The 21,463-nt window shown below is 45.8% G+C and overlaps 2 protein-coding genes and 4 non-coding genes across 6 annotated transcripts; 4 read left to right on the top strand and 2 right to left on the bottom strand.

Moving 5' to 3' along the window:
* Positions 1–10,772: 10,772 nt before the first annotated feature.
* LOC102474194 (olfactory receptor 2W1-like) lies at positions 10,773–11,381 on the top strand. The gene has a single exon (XM_006162718.1). The coding sequence runs from the start codon at positions 10,773–10,775 to the stop codon at positions 11,379–11,381; it is 609 nt and encodes a 202-aa protein (XP_006162780.1).
* Positions 11,382–11,632: 251 nt separating this feature from the next.
* Positions 11,633–12,598, top strand: LOC102473776 (olfactory receptor 2W1). Its single transcript, XM_006162717.1, has one exon. It carries the CDS (start codon positions 11,633–11,635, stop codon positions 12,596–12,598), a length of 966 nt encoding a protein of 321 aa, XP_006162779.1.
* A 2,804-nt stretch (positions 12,599–15,402) lies between these two features.
* On the bottom strand, positions 15,403–15,474 carry TRNAE-CUC (transfer RNA glutamic acid (anticodon CUC)). Its single transcript has one exon. It is a non-coding gene; the product is annotated as a tRNA-Glu (tRNA).
* Positions 15,475–15,891: 417 nt separating this feature from the next.
* On the top strand, positions 15,892–15,964 carry TRNAF-GAA (transfer RNA phenylalanine (anticodon GAA)). Its single transcript has one exon. It is a non-coding gene; the product is annotated as a tRNA-Phe (tRNA).
* Positions 15,965–17,040: 1,076 nt separating this feature from the next.
* TRNAF-GAA (transfer RNA phenylalanine (anticodon GAA)) lies at positions 17,041–17,113 on the top strand. Its single transcript has one exon. It is a non-coding gene; the product is annotated as a tRNA-Phe (tRNA).
* A 2,840-nt stretch (positions 17,114–19,953) lies between these two features.
* TRNAK-UUU (transfer RNA lysine (anticodon UUU)) lies at positions 19,954–20,026 on the bottom strand. The gene has a single exon. It is a non-coding gene; the product is annotated as a tRNA-Lys (tRNA).
* Between the last annotated feature and the right edge of the window lie 1,437 nt (positions 20,027–21,463).

Here is a 21,463-nt window from a genome sequence, read left to right as displayed (position 1 = left end):
AGGGACATGCTGGATTCTGGGTGGTGGTGGTAAGAGAGAAACTGCGTCCTTAGGGAGCTCGAAAGTTATGGAATCAATGTGAAAAAACGAAACGTCGGGGGAACCAGCAGTTAGAGTAATGGCTATGTCGTTGGATTCCCATGTAGTCGGCCACGGTTCACGTTCGGACCCAGTGGCTTAGAACTCACGCCGGGCGCGTGTGCGTGCATGCCCAAGATCCCCAGAGGAGAATGGAGGAGAAGGGATTGCGGCGTGACCATCCCCCCTGGGGGGTGATTTCTCGCTTTCTGTCTCTATGTCTCTCTCTTTCTGTCTGGCGAGCGCACGCGCCCTATAGCGAAAACCTCTCAAAAAAAACCTGAAACGTCGGGCTCCACTTCGGAGATTCAATTGAGCATGTGCAAGACCACACAGCTCTTAGCTTTCTGCCATCAGGTACAACACAAGCCATGTGGGAGTCACTTCTTTGCCCTCCATTTTTTAACAGGTCTATCCAGGCTGTCATGGAGGACGGATTTCATCCTTGGCTGTTCCCAAGGGCACTCCATTCCGCCCGCGTCCACACTACCCGGACCGTCTGCTGCTGGCGCTCGGGCTGAGGCTCGATCCGTGAAGACGCGATGAACCGCCAGTCCTTAAAGACGCCGCGCGAACGGCCAGGGCTCACGCAGAGTCGCTGGGCTCCAACTATGAGGGAGAGACAGCCTAAGCCTGGGGAGGTACTCCCTCCAGTCAGCAAGGCTGCCGCTGAGGCTCCTCCCCGCCCCTGGGTCCCAGCGACGCTCAGACGCCCTCTACACTCGCCACCGCAGTCTGCTCCTGGCTTGCTCAGCTTGGAAGACGGGGCGGCGGAGTCTGGGACGTGCTGCGTGGTCGCCTGCACTGTAGCCGCTGCTCCGCAGCGACCTGGCGCTCCAGGCCTTCCCGAGCTGACGCCGGCCTCGCTCCACGCTGGTCCGTGGCTGGTGCGCGCTCGGCCTCTACCTCCCAGACCTGCAGAGGCCGGCTGGGGACCGAGTCCCTGCGAAACCGAGTCCTAACTGGTACCCCGTTTGTGCCGCGGAGGGAACAGCTCTCCTTCTAGCCCGGGTTAGTACTAGGTGACTTCTATTAAGAGCTCTTCGAAGATAAAACCGGATCTTTGATCCCTCAGGTGTTTATCGAAATGTAGCATAAATCACTCTTTCAAATAAAGAATTTTCTTTTTTTTTTCTTTTTTTTTGGAGAGGTTTTTGCTATAGGGCACGTGCGCTCCCCAGAAAGAGACAGAGAGAGACAGACAGACAGAAAGCGAGAAATCAACCTCCAGGAGGGATGGCCTCCCGCAATCCCTTCTCCTTCATTCTCCTCTCTGGATCTTGGGCATGCACACACACGCGCCCGGCGTGAGTTTAAGCAAGCCGGTCCAGGACTCGAACCACGGTCGACTGCTGGACTCCCTCAAATAAAGAATTTTCAACAATACCCTGGGATAAAGAGTTGATTTATACTGGATAGTTGATTTATACTGAGTCATCAATTAATCCCTTTTTAAGAATTATTTATTTAATTTTATTTAATATTGTTTTAAATTTAACCAGAGAGAGAGAAAGTGAAAGTGAGAAAACAAGCCACCAGGTCCAGAACCCAAAACCCTATCCACCTTGCGCCATGCGGGAGTTCAGCCTTAACCCCACACCACCTCTGGTCCCCACTCATTCACTTTCCCTTCATGCCTTTATTGCTCTGTCCTTGAGGCAAGGTTGGGAGCAAGCCAATCAAAACAGCCCATTGTCCATGTCTGCCCTTAGTTCTGCCTGTCACGTGTCACCATTGTCTCAAGATTACATATGAAGGTCATGCAACAGTGACGTTCTGCTCAAGGGCACAGAGAACAACTTTAAAGCGCTGTGAGGCCGGCCAGCTGGTGTGGGGTGTGTGGTGCTCGGTCCCACATGGCTGACTGTGCTCTGGTCCCAGTCGTGGACTGAAGGCCTGAGAAGCACGCGGGGAACACGTGTGTGTGTCCAAAATCCAAAATGGAGAATGGAAGAGAAAGGACTATGGTATGGCCATGCCCAGTGAGGCTGCTTTCTCACTCTCCTCCTCTCTCTCTCTCTCTCTCCCCAGTGAATTCATATACACACAGTGAAGAAATGACATTTCAAGACATTTGAAGCAAAACTAATTGGATTTTCTTTTTATCTAAATCCATCAGAAATCTCATCTGATGCATTAAAATTCTTTTACATCCTTATTGTACAAAGATTCTAAAGTATTTTTCTTCCTACTGTGATTTTTACTTATTGTAATATTATTTCCCCCTGACCTTTTAGGAGGCCCAGACAATCATACTCTCTACATACCCCAACCCACATTAAGTTCGAGTGGCATGTCCTGTCTGTACATTCTTACAAATACATTAGGATTGTCCTTGCCTAATTTTTTCTACCTTAATTCTAACAATCATTCTAATACTTCAATTGTCAGAACGTGGGGTTTTCGAAAATCAAACTATCTGACATTTTCTTGCCACAGGGCTACCCTTCCTGACCCTGTCCACCCAGCAGGGCGTCCAGTCAGCCCTGACCTCATGTGACTGTGGTGTCACGCACTTGGTGTTTTCGTTTCTTTGTTTAGAGAAAGTCTGCTGGTCCCAGTGTTCTGTTATTGTTTTTTTAATAATTATTTTATTTATTATTGTTATTTTTTATTTTGACCAGAGAGGAGGGGAAGAGAAAGTGAGAAAGCAAGCCACCATATCCAGGACTTGAACTCTAGTTGGCTATATGGGAATCCAGCACCTTAACCACCACACCACCTGCTGGTCCCCAGTTGGTGTTTTTTTAATTTGGGAGATGTTTAACACATCAAGTGAACTGTTACTGAGCTTAAATATTTTGGGCCAATATCATAAATCACTGGGTCAGGGACTCGAACCTTGAGGTCGATCATGTGGAATCCAGATGCCCTAACCAGTAGGCTAAGGACTAGCCTTACTTTTATGTCTATGTTTATGTTTTATTCTTCCAAAATCCCAAATACAAGACAGCCTGTAACAATTTACTGTAGCCAGATTCAGACCAATAATAGTCTATATATGCAATAAGGTTTCATTATGAATTTATTTAGAACTATACTCTAGTCGAAATCTATAATGAGAGGATTGCCAAATTTTGTAAAAATGTTTAGAAATATGATTAAAGCAGGGCCAGCAGATGGCATGGTGGTTAAGGTGCTGGACTCGCCCATGGCCAACCCCAGTTTTGCTATAGTTTGAGTCCCTGACCTGACAGCTTCAAAATCATGCCAGGGCACATGTGTCAAAATGCCCCAAATTCCAGGAGAGGGGAGGAGGGACTATGGCATGGACATCCCCGAGAGGGTGATTTTTCACCTTCCCTTTCACTGTCTTTCTGTCTCTCTCCTGTCTGTCAAGTGCACAAGTCTTATGGCAAAAAATCTGTAAGAAAAAACATAGGATTAAAGCCATTTTTGCTCTTTAATAGTTTTATTTGAATCCCTCAAATAGTGTTTAGCAGTGTTTCCTCGAGACAGAGTTCTCTAGGTGATCACGATGTATCTTTGTGTGTGAAGCAAGGCTGGGCATGGCTAAATAGTCCATAGACCATTACGAACACGAAGGTTTGGTCCTAGCCTTATCAACTTCGGGCCAAACTGCACCAGCAGGTATCCACATGCAGTGGAATAACCTCTCAAATCGCAGACCAGAAGGAGCAGGCGTTAAGGACACTAGTAGCTTAATGGCATCCCAAGGACATAGCGCTGAAGAAATTAAGCTGCAGACAAAAGTTTAGCAAAGTTATGAGTTGTTTAGCTTGGTGAGTTTGTGCTAGCCACTGCAATTATGCGACGGACCTTAGCCAATGAAGTGCAGGATAATGTGAGTTTAAGATGGTGAACAAGTTGGGCTTTAGCCTATGAAGCTAACACAGTGACTTTTACTCTTCCTGAGGGGTCAGGGGGCTGTACTCATATTCGGAAAGGGTGTTTGTAGATCAAATGAGCTGATACTGGACTAAGGGGGTTCTAAGCCCCATCACAGATGTTTCTATAAGAAAAGACAGAGAGGGGAGGCAGTCCCACAAAGGCGCGCAGAGATCCACAGGAGACATCCGGTGGAAGGTGGATGGGGCACTGCCACAGGCCAGGAGCACCAGGTTGGGGGAGGTGAGGAGGTAGAGCCTGACCCTGAGGTAGTTGGAGCAGGTTCCGCTCTCCAGAACTGCAAGAGGGTGCCTTTTTTTTTTTTTTGGACAGGTTTTTGCTATAGGGAGCATACACTCACCAGAAAGACAGAAAGAGACAGACAGAGACAGAGAGACAGAAAGTGAGAAATCACCCTCCAGGGAGGATGGCCATGCCACAATTCCTTTTCCTCCATTCTCCTCCCGGGATCTTGGGCACATGCGCCTGGCATGAGTTTAAGCCACCGGGTCCGGGACTCGAACTAGGGTCGGCTACATGGGAGTCCAGTGACATAGCCATTACGCTAACTGCTGGTCCCATTATTCTCATTTTTGGGGGCAATTTTCTCAGTCTTGGTGGTGGATTTTTCTAGGCCAGTAATTTTCTCTTCTATGTCTGAGATTCTATTTTCTGTATGATCTAGTCTGCTTTTAATACTTTCAAGGGAGATTTTGACTTCCTGTATTATAGCCTTCATCTCTAACAGGTCCATTTGATTATTTTTTAAAATGTGTAATTCCTCTTTCAGATCTTGTATGAATTTCTTCACCTCCTGGAACTCGTCAGCTCCTTTCTCCTGCCTCTTCTGCAATTCATTGTCTCTTCTCTTCCATCTCTGTTAGCTTCCTCATTATGAATATTCTAAATTCCTTATCAGATATTTCCATGATTTCCATTGAAATGCCTGTGGATGAAGAGGAGTTAATCTTTTCCTTTGGAGGAGAAGTATTTTCTTGCTTTCCCATATTTCTTGTGGCCCTGCAGTGATTTCTAGTCATCTGAAGGATGACTAGTTCTTCCTAGTTCTTGAAGTTCAATCTGAGCGTTCTGGAGCGTGCAGAACGAGGTGATCTGGAATCCCTTTGCCGTTCTGTTTTCATCCCTTTGCGTTGCAGATTCAGTGGATATTGAGGAATACATTAACCCTAATAGTACTTGGATGTTTGGCTATGGCTCCCTTAGATCTGGCTAGAAACACAGAATGGAGATTGAGGAGTAGAGTGATGAGATAAAAGAAAAAGCAAAGAAAACAGAGAGAGAGGGAAAAAAAGAAAAACAAAACAATCAAAAAAAAATGAAAAGAAGAGAAACAGAGAGAAAAGCAAACAAATTTATTTTTTAGTTATTTATTTTATTTCATTTATTCATTCATTTATTTTTTTTAATTTAACCATAGAGAGACAGAGGTTGAGAGTGAAAGAGAGAGGAAGTGAAAAAGCAAGCCACCAGATTCAGGACTCGAACCATGGTCGGCAATGTGGGAGTGTCCAGCGCCTTAACAACCACGCCACCTGCTGGTCCCCAACAGATTTATTTAAAAAACAAAAAATTAAAAACCATGTGGCATGCTTGCGCATCATGCAAAATCACTAGTACTCAGGAGCCATGGAGGAGTCTTCTTCTGAAGGCCTACTCATTGCCTCTCCTGGATAAGTGAGGGAAAGTGGATTATTATCGAGGTAAAGATGGGGCTGAAAGCAAGAGAATACCTTTAAAAGTTTTTAAAGGAAAAATTACCAAAAGAAAAAAAAAAATGAGAAGACAGAGAAGAGGCAGAGAGAGGCAAAGACAGAGAGAAGGCTAGAGAGGCTCCATACCACTCACGTTTGTAGACTGGAGGCAGAATTATGAGTAGAAAATCTTCATTTCTCTTTTTTCCCTGAAATCACTAGTTCTCAGGATCCATGGAGGAGTCTTCTGAAGGCCTACCTCTTGCCTCTTCACTCGAGTTTGTGGGCTGGAGGCTAAATTATCAGTAGAAAAAAACAGCACTAACTTCAAAAGGGCAAAATAGGGGGCCAACAGGTAGTGTGGTGGTTAATGGTGATGGACTCCCGTATGGACCCAGTGGCATGAAAAACACGCCCAGTGTGTGTGCACGCGTGCCCAAGATCCTGGGAGGACAATGGATGAAAAGGGATTGCAGTGTGGCTATCCTCCCTGAGGGGGTGATTTCTCACTTTCCCTCTCACTGTTTCTGTCTCTCTCTCTCTGTCTGTCCTAAAGCAAAAACCTCTACCAAAGATAATAATAATAATTGCATATTAGAATATAAAATTATAATAAATGCTAAGACCACTAATACTAAACTATTTTTTCATACATGAGAAATTTTTAAAACTTCCAGTCCCTGGCAAGTTGGATTCCAATAAATCATTGTAAATATACATAGTTAACAGAAACACTATTTTCCCACCTAAGCCATCAGAAGACTATTTGGCCTGAGACCATTTAAAAGGTCTTCATTTGGGGCCAGTAGGAGGCATAGTGGATAAGGTGCTGGATTCCCACATGGCCAACCGTGGTTCAAGTCCTGGACGAAGCAGCTTGAAACTCATGCTGGATGCGTGTGCATGCATGCGCAAAATCATGAGTGGAGAATGGAGAAGAAATGGTGGAGACATGGCCATCCCCACTGGGGGGTGATTTGTCACTTTTTCTCTCTCGTCTCTCTGCGGAGCACATATGCCCCATAGCAAAAAAATTTCTCTAAAAACAAGCAAAAAAAGCCTTCATTTAGCCTATGCCCCCCAATGAAACAATTCCAAACTTACTTTCCATTGTTTATGTTTATGTCTCTGATCTTCACCCTGATTTTAGAGCTAGTGAGCCCCATCTGTGCCAGCAGTTGAGGACGGTCCATTCCTGCCTCTCTGGACACAACACCAATTAGACTTGAGGGACTGGGAGTCCCTGAGGCTGAACAGTGAGTATTAAGCCCTCGGTAAGTATCAGTTGGCTTCACTTGAAGGTACACCCTCCTCTCTGTGACAGCACACCCTTAATGACGTGTACAAAGTCAGCTTTTCATGGTGGAAATCCTCGAGGATCTGGTGAGGAGAGCCCAGTCTGTCCACATCACCCCAGCGCCTGAGACGATGTCCACCACACACCTTCACGTGCCACACAACGTCCCTCATGCCCTGTGTTCACAGGCAGTCGGGTCACATGACGATTCCACTCGGGATCTGGGTGAGAGGTTGCTGAGTAAGACCCCTGTGAGGACTAAGGACTCAGAAAGCCAGCGCGTTTACCTGTGGACAGAGCTCCTCCAGTAGGCAACACTTGGAACAGTGTGAGTGCCGTCCGCTACATAGTCACAGCGAGGGGAACCAGCAGTTAGCGTAATGGCTACGTCGCTGGACTCCCACGTAGTGGACCGCGGTTTGCATCCTGGACACGGTGGCTTAAAACTCACGCCGGGTGCATGTGCGTGCGTGCCCAAGATCCCGAGAAGAGAATGGAGGAGAAGGGGTTGCGGTGTGACCATACCCTAGAGCAAATCTCTCCAAAAAAAAAAAATAAATAATAATAATGTCACGGCAACACACGTAGATGGGCCATAGTTTTCTCCTATGTGCCTCAGTCAGTGGCAGAACTCAGGTTCAAATAGTTACTTTTTTTTTGGGGGGGGGGGGAGTTTTTGGTATAGGGCGCATGCACTCCCCAGACAGACAGAGAAAGACAGAGAGACACAAAGCGAGAAATCCCCCCCCAGGGGGGATGCCACACCGCAATCCCTTCTCCTCCGTTCTCCTCTGTTCTCCTCTCGGGATCTTGGGCGTGCACACACATGTGCCCGGCGTCAGTTTTAAGCCATCAGGTCCGGACACAAAATTTGGTCGACTACATGGGAGTCCAGCGACATAGCCATTACACTAACTGCTGGTCCCCAAATAGTTACTTTTGAAAAGCTGTTTCTGAGAAAATTTGGAAATGACTTTCTCCAAAACACTATTTCACCCACTATATCCAGTTAGTCTGATAAATTGCCCACTTTTGAATCATGGTCAGTCTGTATTATTTCCTCATAATATTCAAGAAAGACATTTGAAATGGCAAAACAGAAAGCACAGCTTTTACACTCTGTCTACCTGAGCAGGTCGAAATACAAAGAGAGGAGGAGGTACCTATCGGACAATTTATTGCTGTGTTTCAACTAACGCTTAGTTTTTGACTACTGAGGTACGGTTGACACATGAAAAGTTTAGAATGGCTGACGAGTATAACCTGTGAGTCTGAAAGTAAGAACATACGAGGGGACCTTTAGCACTGTCTGTGCCATGACCTATCAGCACGGCCGAGCTTCCTCTGCCCTCTGTGTTTACCGCTGTCCTGTGTGATGAGAACTCTGGACACACAGCCACCCTGCTAGCACAACTAGGTAGAAACTATAGGTGATATTTTTGTGTCAGGTGATAAGAAATTATCTTTTTATATCAGTGATTGTAAACTCTGGCAAATGACTATTGAGAATGTGTTCAGTTGCAAAGTTCTGGAGTTCTGAGATGCTTGTTTGTATATAGAGAAACCATATCTGTATTGCACTGCTAAATAACTCAGCACATTAGACCTTCAAACAGAGGCAGTTTTAAAGTATTTTTCAGCAAATTGAATAGTCCATTATTTGTTAGTACATAGACAAAGCTAGTCTTTTCCCATTTATCACACCATTAATATAACTTCACAAAATATCAGCCTAGGTTCTTTTTTTTTAAAGAATTATTTATTTAGTTCATTCCATTTTTTATTAGACTTGAACCACAGTTGGCCATGTGGGAATCCAACGCCTTTAACCACCGCACCACCTACTGGCCCCAGCCTAGGTTTTTAATTTTGAAAATGCTAACTAATAGCTTTAAGTAATGTTTTATTATCATTTCTTAAAAATAGGATCTCTTTTGGGAACCAGCAGTTACCGTAAAAGCTATGTCGCTGGACTCCCACGTAGTCGACCACGGTTCGTGTCCTGGACCCGGTGGCTTAAAACTCACGCCGGGCGCATGTGTGTGCGTGCCCAAGATCCCAAGAGGAGAATGGAGGAGAAGGGATTGCGGTGTGACCATCCCCCCTGGGGGGTGATTTCTCGCTTTCTGTCTCTATGTCTCTCTCTGTCTGTCTGGAGAGCGCATGCGCCCTATAGCAAAAATCTCTCCAAAAAAAAAAAAAACCATAGAATCTCTTTTATTCAAATAACTATTTATTCTATTTTATTTATTATTTGTTTAAATTTGCTATAGGGTACATGTGCTCACCAGAGAGAGGGGGGCAGGGAGAGAGCAAGCTGCCGGGTCCAGGACACAAACCTGGTCTGTCATGTGGAGCCCAATGCCTTCACCACCACACCACCTGCTTGCTCTGAAATAGGGTCTCTTTATGTTACCCAGACAGACCTTAAACTCTTCATCCTCCTTCTTCAACCGTCTGGGTAGCAGGGAGTACAGCCAGGCACCACTATACCAAGGTTAAGTGGTTTTTTATTATTGTTCATCATGTGATTTAACCTTTCATCTATTCATAAATAACACACACACACACACCCTGGGCAGGCTTTGTGTGTTATGGGCAGAAGGAGGAGCAATGGCATCACTTCTGCTCTGTAATGCTATAGAAAAATTTTGGGGAGAAAGTGTTAAATATTTATCAACTGGTGCGTGGTTGTAACTTTTCTTGTAACAGTCCTGGTAACAGAGTGTTGAGACCTCCCAAGTCCTAAGCACTGTTATAAGCACCTTGTGTTTATTGCTTATTTAACTTTGATCCTTCCCCTTGCTTGTGCATGTGATTCTTTAGAAAAAAGCTCCTAAATAAAATTTGAAACTCATTATTTCTAGAGAAATGGCCAGCTCAGGTGGTAAATACGGTACTGAGGATGAGAACATCAAAGGGCCATGCCCAGTGCCAGACACTAACAAGGAGCTCCAAGGGGCTGGCCACTGAGCTATGGAAAGGAAGAACCCCTGTGTCTTTGTTCTTTTTTTGTTAAATTTTATTTTTCAATTGATAAATAATAATGCATGTAATTATGGGATACCAAGTGATGTTTTGCTATGTGTTTATAATGTGAAATCAGGTTAATTTAAAAATTCATCTTACTTATTTTTGACCATGAAAACATTTAAAATCTACTCTTTTAGCAATTTCAAAACATACAGTGCATTGTTTATTCTAGTCACCATTCTGTGAACAGGTCACCAAGACTGAGCCCTCCCAGTTGAAACTCAGCCTTTTGACCAGCACCTCTGTTCCTAGTCACTCCCTCCCCTGCTGCTTGCAGCCGCCATCCCACTGTTCACTTCTGAGGCTAACGTTTTTGACCCACACTTGAGTGAGACCATGTCTTCCTGGGCTTGGCCATGCAAGTTCATCCACATAACATCTTTTCGTCATTTCGACATTAGCCAGACAGTTAGATTTTGAGTGAATCTGTTGACCAAGTAAAAGAATATGTTCACTATGTCGAGCTGACTACCTTCATGATGGATCATGGGGCCACGTCATTTTAGAACCAGGTGTATTCCAAACCACAAAATCTATAGTGAGAAAATTTAGACCTCGAGTATAAAAGTGAAGTCCCCAGAGTCAACTGGGGAAAAAAAATCAAATAGTGAACTCATTGCTATAAAAGAAAATACAACAAATACCAGATTGTTTTAGTGTCATTATTTCTTTTTTATTCATTTTTTCAACTATTAATATAAATTCTCTCCCTTTGTTTGCTTTCGTGTTTCATGAAATGATTGAGCCAGTCTGTGCAGACAAATTGTTCCTTCCTCCTCCTCGCAGGGTGCAGCGCTGAGGTTATGGGCCCGAGCAATCGCAGCTCCTGGCACGGTTTCATTCTACGCGGCTTCTCTGAACATCCCAAGCTGGAGGTGACCCTGTCAGGAGTTGTAGCCATCTTCTACCTAATCACGCTGGTGGGTAACACGGCCATCATTCTGGCCTCTCTCCTGGACTCCCGTCTCCACACACCCATGTACTTCTTCCTCAGGAATCTGTCTTTCCTAGATCTGTGTTTCACGACCAGCATCGTCCCTCAGATGCTGGTGAACCTGTGGGGACCCGACAAGACCATCAGCTACGAGGGCTGTGTCGTCCAGCTCTATGTGTACATGTGGCTGGGCTCCGTCGAGTGCCTCCTCCTGGCCGTCATGTCCTACGACCGGTTCACGGCGATCTGCAAACCCCTGCATTACTCGGTGACCATGCGCCCACCCATCTGCCTTGGGATGGTGGCTGTGGTCTGGGGTGGGAGTCTGGCCAACGCTGTCGTGCTGTGTACACTGACCCTCCGTCTGCCCCGATGTGGGAACAACCTGCTGGATCACTTCTTGTGTGAGTTGCCAGGGCCACGTCATTTTAGAACCAGGTGTATTCCAAACCACAAAATCTATAGTGAGAAAATTTAGACCTCGAGTATAAAAGTGAAGTCCCCAGAGTCAACTGGGGAAAAAAAATCAAATAGTGAACTCATTGCTATAAAAGAAAATACAACAAATACCAGATTGTTTTAGTGTCATTATTTCTTTTTTATTCATTTTTTCAACTATTAATATAAATTCTCTCCCTTTGTTTGCTTTCGTGTTTCATGAAATGATTGAGCCAGTCTGTGCAGACAAATTGTTCCTTCCTCCTCCTCGCAGGGTGCAGCGCTGAGGTTATGGGCCCGAGCAATCGCAGCTCCTGGCACGGTTTCATTCTACGCGGCTTCTCTGAACATCCCAAGCTGGAGGTGACCCTGTCAGGAGTTGTAGCCATCTTCTACCTAATCACGCTGGTGGGTAACACGGCCATCATTCTGGCTTCTCTCCTGGACTCCCGTCTCCACACACCCATGTACTTCTTCCTCAGGAATCTGTCTTTCCTAGATCTGTGTTTCACGACCAGCATCGTCCCTCAGATGCTGGTGAACCTGTGGGGACCCGACAAGACCATCAGCTACGAGGGCTGTGTCGTCCAGCTCTATGTGTACATGTGGCTGGGCTCCGTCGAGTGCCTCCTCCTGGCCGTCATGTCCTACGACCGGTTCACGGCGATCTGCAAACCCCTGCATTACTCGGTGACCATGCGCCCACCCATCTGCCTTGGGATGGTGGCTGTGGTCTGGGGTGGGAGTCTGGCCAACGCTGTCGTGCTGTGTACACTGACCCTCCGTCTGCCCCGATGTGGGAACAACCTGCTGGATCACTTCTTGTGTGAGTTGCCAGCTATGGTGAAGATAGCGTGTGTGGACACCACGACCGTGGAAATGTCGGTGTTTGCTTTAGGTATCGTCATTGTCCTTACTCCCCTCACCCTTATCCTGATCTCCTATGGCCACATCGCCAGAGCTGTGCTGAGAATGAGGTCAAAGACAGGCCAGCGGAAGGCGATGAACACCTGTGGGTCACACCTGACTGTGGTGTCCATCTTCTACGGAACGATTATCTACATGTACCTACAGCCAGGACACAGTGTCTCCAAAGACCAGGGCAAGTTCCTCACCCTCTTTTACACTATCATCACTCCAAGTCTCAACCCCCTCATTTACACCTTAAGGAACAAGGACATGAAGAATGCGCTGAAGAAGCTGCTGACAGCTGCTTACCATGGACCCAAGGAAAGGAAGAGGAGCTGGGAATCATAGAAAAATACCAGCGGGGATAAGGCAATTACTTTTTTTTGAGAGAGAGAGAGCAATTTTTGCTGTAGGGCACGTGTGTTCACTGGAGAGACAGAGAGACAGAAAGCGTGAAATCACCCCCTAGAGGATGGCCACACTGTAATCTTTTCTCATCAATTCCCCTCCCAGGATCCTGGGCATGCACACACATGCGCCCAGTTTGAGTTTCAAGCCACCAGGTCAAGGATTTGCACTGCAGTCAACTATGTGGGAGTCCAACACCTGAACTACTCCGCCACCTGCTGGTACCAATTAAATACATTTTCTAATTGTGCTTACCCAGACAAGTCATCCATAGATCATAGAAATCAATTATTATAGAAATTATTTCAAAATAATTATTTTTTAGTTATCATTATTATTGTTTTTTAATTTGCTAGAGGGCATGCACACTCACCAAAGAGAAACAGAGAGAGAGAACAACCCCCCTGCTGGCCCCACTGCAGTAGTTCTTACATACAGTTACATAAAGTTTGTGAATGCAAATATTTTATATAGCAACATCTTGCTTGGATTTGGAGTTTGTAAAAATTTGCAGCACAGCATGTGCACTCAGTAGAGAGAGAGAAAGAAATCGCCCCCCAGTGGAGAGCCACACTGCTGTCCCTTCTCCTCTATTTTCCTCTTGGTGTTTTGGGCATGTGCCCAGACCCACCATGTTTTTCAAGCCACTAGGTCCAGTACTTGAACTGCAGACTCAGCCATGTGGGATCCAGCTTTCTCAATCACCACATCACCGGCAGGGCCTGCTCTTTTTTTGTCTAATTGTTGGCATGTCTTCAAGGAAAACAGGTTATTGGAAATTTCTACTTTTGCTTAAGATATATGGGGGGGGGGTGTAAACATAAGCTTGAATGCATTAATTTAGTCTAAAGCCCTATAGAAACTGGTTTGGTTATCCTGTTCTGTATTTTTAATGTGACTCTTAGATGTTCCAAAACTGCAACATGAATGATTTCATGTACATTCTGGTTTGTATAGTAAATAATATGAAGCCAGTGGGTGGCATGGTGATTAAGGCCCTGGATCACACCTGGCTGACTCTACGGTTTAAGTACCAGACCTGGTGACTTGAGAAGGCAGGCTGGGTGAGTGTGCATGTGCACAAAGTCTGAAAGGAAAGCGAAGGAGAAGGGATTTCTGCGTGGCCATTTCCTCGGTGGGATTTCTCACTTTCCCTCTCTCTGTCTTTCTCCGGCAAGTGTACACGCCCTATGGCAAAAACCTAATATCTATATACATATACATGAAATAAGGACTTTGTACATTAAATCTTTTCTGATGCTATCCAAACATTTGTGTGCATTTGATACAGACAACCCAGTCTGAAAGACAGTAATTGTCATAAGTCCCATCTATAACAATTCACCCTTCACTCCTGGAAACTCCATGTCGATATCTTGAGGAAAGGATCTCTTCTCTTTATCACGACACAGGAGAGTGAGGGCACTAAGGGAGGATTAGAAAGGTGCCAACAGTCTTACTCATTTCTTGTTCTTTAACCGCTCGGTCTGTGTCGCCTACTTCTGGATGGAAGGGGTGGACGAGTTCATTCGGGCGTTGGCCTGAGATCTATAGAGTCATAGCATCTCTGTGAGCTGTGGGGTCTGCAATGCCCGTACACAGTGGGATAGGGAGAAGGGATAAAACTTTAGTTTCCATTTATCTGATATAATTGTAAGCTTTTATGTGATTCTTCGATTAAACTGGATATTTCATGTAATCTGACACCTGTCTCTATTATCTCTCCATTATTTAGTCATTGTAATCAATCTAGATAGGCTGAGAACACTACATGGCTATAACCTAAAAGTATATAGTATTTTATCCTTTATCACTTCATAATTTACTTATTTATTTATTTTGGAGAGGTTTTTGCAATAGGGTGCAAGCGCTCGCCAGAAAGACAGAGAGAGACAGAGAGACAGAAAGTGAGAAATCATGAGGGAAGCTATGCTCTAGGCTCCATTTCCTAGACACCCAAAATACTGAGACATGGTAGGGTGACCTCTGTCTTTTCTCTGTCTCTGGTTGTCTGTCTCTCTGTCTCACACTCTCTCTCTCTTTTTAAATTTTTTTTTTAAACTTTTCAACCACTTCTCCTCACCTTGGGCCTTTTCTTTCACTTGCTAATTACAGAAGCCATTTTAAAGCTGAGGTGTGTCCTGGCGTGTCTGCTCAGCACTCTGTTTTCATTTTTTACGTGTAAAGAAAGAAATTTTTTCCCTTTTTTCGTAATATTTTTCTAGTGGTTTTTTTTTTTCCTTTTTGCTAATTTTTTTTTTGTCCTTACCTTCCCATTCCAAACTTCACTCTCCACACACTGAATGTCTAGACTGGCCTAGGTGCACAGTAGCCAAGCATCTGAATACTTTTAGAGTCATTGAAATCCTCGCCACTATTGAACCTCCTGCTTTAATGAAGAAATTTCTTTTTATAAATCTGAACTCCTAATCTTTCTGTGGATACCACATTGAGAAACACAGCGGAGGATAGATTTTGTCACAGAATTACCAGGAACAACCACAGAGGCACAAGAAACATGAGAAATCAAGAAAATGTCTCTAGGGGAAAAGAACAATCCGTCACCATCCACACGCAGTACAGTAGAACTCATGGAAATGTCTGATAGGGAATTCAAAATATTCATAGTGACAAAACCGGAGGCAGAAAACGTCTCCGGTGAAGCTGAGCGTTAACCTGTGCAAAATTCATGGTTCCCCTTTCCTGCATTTACAGCAGATAGTGGGGAGGAAAATGAGCGAACATTCCCTGACCGGGAATCGAACCCGGGCCGCGGCGGTGAGAGCGCCGAATCCTAACCACTAGACCACCAGGGACAGTGGCGACGAGATTCAGTGCTGGACCTACGAGTCATATTCTCCCTATTCACGTTCCAGACTCCTCCTTCCCCAGACTCCCTAGAGCCGGCTCGGACCGCCCTGTGCTCACACCAGCCCCACCTGCCGAAGCGAAAGGTCTGACCGACTTGGCTGCCGCGCCGAACGGGGGAGGCAGCCGGCGAGGAGCTAACCCTAACCCTGGATGCAATAAAGGACAGCGTTTAACTCAGTCGCGACGGCGCTTATTTGTAATTGCTTCTTGCTCTTTCCATCGTGAAACGGTGGGCTGCTCTAAGACAGAAACTGTATTTTGACTTTTCTCAAAGTACTTGGGGCATTTGCGTGTCTACGTATCGCGGCCAAAACGACAAGCGATAATCCTATTACATACGATTTTTCAACTCTATGGGCGGAGCCGAAATAGCTCAGTTGGGAGAGCGTTAGACTGAAGATCTAAAGGTCCCTGGTTCGATCCCGGGTTTCGGCAAGGCTAGTGTTTTACACCTGAGTGATCCGCCCTGATCCCCACGGTGTCTGTGCTCTCCGAGAGAAGCTATCCCCAACAGCGTGGACATATTCCCAATTCAGCAACGAAGAGTTGATGGTCCAAATCCAACTTTATAGTGATGGCACGGTTTGTACAATGAAAAGTAGAGGGGTCGACAGGGGCATAACCGTAAGGAGTGGACTCCCACCTGCTTACCCAGTTTGCATTCTCTCTCTCTCTCGTCTCTCTCGTGTCTCTGGTGAGCGCATGCGCCCTAGAGCAAATAATAATAATAATAATAATAAACAAAATTAAATAGATACTTCTTTTAAAAAGCAGAAGTAATATTTCATGGTGCAGATATGCGCGTGATACCGAACGTCCCGGGACGGTCACCGATTCCGCGGTTTAGGGGTGCGCACAGCGGCAGCGCGAGGGGCGAGGGCGCCCCAGCCCGATGTAGGGTCTAGTTTGCGTGGTTGAAGCTCGAGAGCGCACGGACGGCGGCTGTGTTCAAATAAACTTTATATATGAACCCCGAAATTTAGACTTCATTTAAATTTCACGTCACGAAATCGTCTCCATTTTATTTTTGCAATCTTTTAACATGTAGAAACTCGCTTGAGAGCGCCGAATCCTAACCACTAGACCACCAGGGACAGTGGCGACGAGATTCAGTGCTGGACCTACGAGTCATATTCTCCCTATTCACGTTCCAGACTCCTCCTTCCCCAGACTCCCTAGAGCCGGCTCGGACCGCCCTGTGCTCACACCAGCCCCACCTGCCGAAGCGAAAGGTCTGACCGACTTGGCTGCCGCGCCGAACGGGGGAGGCAGCCGGCGAGGAGCTAACCCTAACCCTGGATGCAATAAAGGACAGCGTTTAACTCAGTCGCGACGGCGCTTATTTGTAATTGCTTCTTGCTCTTTCCATCGTGAAACGGTGGGCTGCTCTAAGACAGAAACTGTATTTTGACTTTTCTCAAAGTACTTGGGGCATTTGCGTGTCTACGTATCGCGGCCAAAACGACAAGCGATAATCCTATTACATACGATTTTTCAACTCTATGGGCGGAGCCGAAATAGCTCAGTTGGGAGAGCGTTAGACTGAAGATCTAAAGGTCCCTGGTTCGATCCCGGGTTTCGGCAGGGAGGTTTTGTTTTTCACAATTCCTGATCCTTAAAAAGGATAAATATAAATAATCCTCCGCAGAACAGAACGAAGGAGACAAATTGTTTTCTCCTCAAACTCATAAAGATACAAAAGGACTGCAATACAATTGTTCCAGTAGGAGAAAGTAGTGGTGAGGGGTGAGCTTGACTTCAGCAAAGGAATTCGAAGCAAACATGCAGAAGAGAGTCCCTGGTCCCTCTTCCTGATATTTACTATCTCCGTCCTTGGTTTGATCTGTGCTCCACTTAGTCTGTGTCCCTTTTTCTCCAACCCACCCTCCTTCATTCCCATGGACTTATCCCAACAGTTGTAACCCAAAATCAAGAGGCTCCAAAGGACTCTTTTTCTCTTATTCTTTCTGTTTCATTAACTTCCTTTCCCCTCTACTTTGATTCTCTGCCAGCTTCTGATTACCGTGGCCTGGGCTCACGGAAGAGAGAAGTCTAATGTGATAAAATTACATTTTTTTTTTCACCTCTGACTCCTCATTAACTGTACTGGGTAAACAGACGCCCCTTCAGCTCTGAAAAGAGAGAGTGGGATCTGAAGGGCAGGCTCTGGGAACAGGGCTGGCATTCTGCTGGAGCTGGGAAAGCACTGTCTTGCCAAGGGGCCCAGGCTGCCCTCAGCGAGCTCTGAGCTCTGGGAGCATCCCAACTTCTCCCTTCACATTAAGAATAAACATTCCCTTATTCCAGACACTGGGCTCTCTCCTGTTCTGCCCTGCCCTCGAGGACTTGGTTTTGTTTTGTTTTTGCTATAGGGTACACACACTCACCAGAGAAAGAGAGAGAGAGAAATGGGGGGAGGGCAAGCCCTTGTGTCTGATCTCCCCCTCCCCTGCTCCTCTTCAGTCTCCAGGGTCTCAGTCCCCATCTTGAGATGACAAAAACAAATACGTGACCTGGTGTCTCACCCTTGGCATTGTCCTCTAGGTCTGTGCCCAGTTCCCTGCCTCTGCTGTGGTCAGACTGGCTCCGTCTCCTTAATCCAACTTTGCTTCTTCTTTCCCCTTGGTCTCATCATCTTTCTTTGAGCTCTCACTTAGGACTTCCAGGGAGAGAGACACCACAGACAGTCAGCCTGGAACCTGGAAAGGCACTTTCCTCCCTGGGAACCCAGACTGCTGTTGTGGAGATGAAGATCTGGACCGAATGTTCTGCCAGCAGCTCTAACCTGGTTTGATTCAATAGTCACGTCATCGTGATATTAGAACATTACAGTAAAAAAGGAGCAAAGAGACCGCAGCTCCACCCTGCACGTGATTACAGGCGTTTCCTTTCTGCTATGCAGGCCCTGTTCCTCGCTCCTATGTCGGGGAATTTACTGAGACCCACCTCTGTGCCACACACCCTAGGTCCACCCTGGGGTCAGTACACAAACGCCCTCTTCTAAGGAGTTGCGGCCTCACAGCATAGAGACAAGACTAGTAAAGGGAGTCCAGTCAAAAGAAAGAAAATGCAGAGAGAGAGGACATCTACATTCTTCCTTAGATACAGGCCTGCGCATTGTGTGTAGAACAGTGTAAGTCCTTAACTCAGGCAGGAACGATTCCCAGAGAGTGGCTGAAATATTCTTAAAGACAACTATAATGAGGCGGGTGAAGGAGGGCTCAGCGCTGGCAAGTGGCCTGGTGATTGAGGCGATGGATTCCCACGTGGCTGCTGTGTCTCTAGTCCTGAACTCAGTGGCTTGAAAGTCACGCTGGGTACATGTGTGTACCCAAAATCCCAAGAGGACAATGGTGGAGAGAGGATGGCAGCATGGCCCACCCCTTGGGGTGCCGCGAGGGTGAAATTTCTCACTTTCTGCCTTTCTGTCTCTCTCTGGCGGGTGCAAACACCCTGTGTGCAGAAAAAGTAAAACTTTTATGGACAGCTAAGTGTGTAAGTATTGTTAAAAGAAAAAAAAAAAGGATTTTATCGAGTGGAGTTTTAATTGAGCGATTCCAATCGAGTTTGCAGACCAACTTTTCCAGCAATTCTGGCTAGTCTCATGGCTACATGGTATGACCTGAGGGAACCGTGGTACAGAAAAGAAAGTGAAGGACTGAGTAGGGAAACAATTTAGGTTGGTCACATTCTGAAGTTTGTCTGCATTAACACAGTTTAAAAGGTGGGATGCCTGTGAAGTCTAGCTGCTGTGATTAGTTATAACCTCACAAGAAAGAAAAAGTCTAGCAAGATAAAAGAAAGATGAGGTAACAGGAGTACAGAACTCTTCATATTCTTCAACAATATATAGTCACCTCTCTTTCTTTAGTTCATAGTGATAGAACTATTGACCCCTCCCCAAAGACCTCTAGATTTGTTTTTTTCATTTGACAATCCATGTAACCTACCCTATACAAAATGATACACTGCTTTTTATTTTTTTAATTATTTTATTCAGCATTATTTAACCATTTATTTATTTTATTTGACCAGAGAGGTACAGAGTAAGAGAGAGAAAGTGAGAAAGCAAGCCATCAGGTCCAGGATTGGAACTGTGGTCAACCATGTGGGAGTCCAACACCCTCCACCCCAATACACTGTTTTTTTTTCTTTTTGGAGAGGTTTTCAATATAGGTATGATCACTTGCCAGAAAGACACAAGGTGAGAAATCACTCACACACACACACACACACACCACAGGGGATGGCCACGCTACAGTTCCTTCTCCTTCATTCTCTTATCAGGATCTTGGGCACGCATGCACACAAGCCCGGCCACAGGGTACAGGACTCAAACCGTAGGTGATTACATGGGAGTCCAGCGACATAGCCATTACGCTAACTGCTGATCCCAGTACACTGGCTTTCAAAAAGGCCAAGAGCGCCTGAACAGGGACTTGAACCCTGGACCCTCAGATTAAAAGTCTGATGCTCTACCGAATGAGCTATCCAGGCACACAGGGAACAACAATGTTCACCTTCTTTTTCATTTTCTAGTGAGGAAACACGCATAGACAAAATTTTCATGACTTTTTTTTCTTTAATTCTCTCTTTTTTAAGTCCCAATTTTGCTTTTGCCCCTTTTGGCCATAGTTCATGACTATTTCTGCCTCCAGTTCGTGAAAAAAATGAACTCCCATCCGTGTAACCACAGGGGCAACAGAGTTCACTGCTAAAAGCCACTGACAAGCAAGCAGGTCAATAATAAAAAAGTGTGTAGGCTTAGTGAATCTGCACATGTGCACGCAGGCACCACACAGACTGTGGCCCCAGGGAGGGCCAAATGACCCAATGTGGCACACTTGCAGGAAAGTGGGGTGGAAGTGGGGGGCAAATGCAAATAAGTCACCTTTCTGGGCCAGGCCAGTCCCTCTTGTTCAAAGACAAGTGAGGAGGAAGCATCAGGAAAGTAAGCTCGCCCCTGCTACAGACTGCTCTGACATAAACATGCAAATTTCTTTTACAAAAGTTAGCAACTTACTTCTTGCCAACTCCCCAGATTCCTGAGACCCTCTGAATGGTTGACTCAGTGATACTCCTGAGAAAGCATATTATTCAGGTGGCATATTCTGCCTCCTCACATAATGTCACTTGAACAATCACTTATTTTTTTTTTTAAAGGTGCGTTTTTTTGTTTTTGTTTTTGTTTTTGTTTTTTTTTTTTTTTGAGAGATTTTCGCTATAGGGCGCGAGGGGTCACCAGACAGACAGAGACATAGAAACAGAAAGCGAGAAATCACCCCCAGGGAGGGATGGCCACGTCGCAATCCCTTCTCCTCCATTCTCCTCTCTCGGGATCTTGGGCACGCGCACACACACGCGCCCAGCGTGAGTTTTAAGCCACCAGCTCCAGGACGGGAACCGCGGTCGACTACGTGGGAGTCCAGCGACATAGCCATTACGCTAACTGCTGGTTCCCAAAGGTGCATATTTTAAAAAAATAATTATTTTATTTAACTTTATTTAGTTTTTTAATTTGACCAGAGAGGGAGAGTGGGAGGGAGAGAGAGAGAGAGAGAGTGAGAAAGCATGCCGCCAGGTCTGGGACTGGTGGGAGTCCGGTGCCCTTAACCACCACGCCACCTGCCGGCTTCAAACAATCACTTCTAAAAGTACACAGTATATACCCACAGATGTGACCACCGGGTCTTTCTGGTCTTCAAAGGCCTTGCTTTAGTGTCCCCAAGACTCTGAGGGGGGCTGACACTGAGAGCACAGCTGAGCAGGTCTGAGAATGCGCCTGGGCCAGAGTTCCGCTTTGCTCTGAGTACACAGGAGCGGAGAGGTCCACATCTCCCCTTGGAGATTCACAGCTCAGAAGCCAGAAACAGCTAGGAAGTCAAGAAGGACACCATAAGTGTTTAAATAGCCATGGTGGAAAAACGTTCTCAA

This window comes from Tupaia chinensis, unplaced genomic scaffold (genome assembly GCF_000334495.1).
Source record: "Tupaia chinensis unplaced genomic scaffold, TupChi_1.0 Scaffold140356_1, whole genome shotgun sequence".
NCBI classification, from domain to species: domain Eukaryota; kingdom Metazoa; phylum Chordata; class Mammalia; order Scandentia; family Tupaiidae; genus Tupaia; species Tupaia belangeri.
Note: the sequence above shows the minus strand (reverse complement) of the source record. Positions and strands in the feature narration are given on the sequence as shown.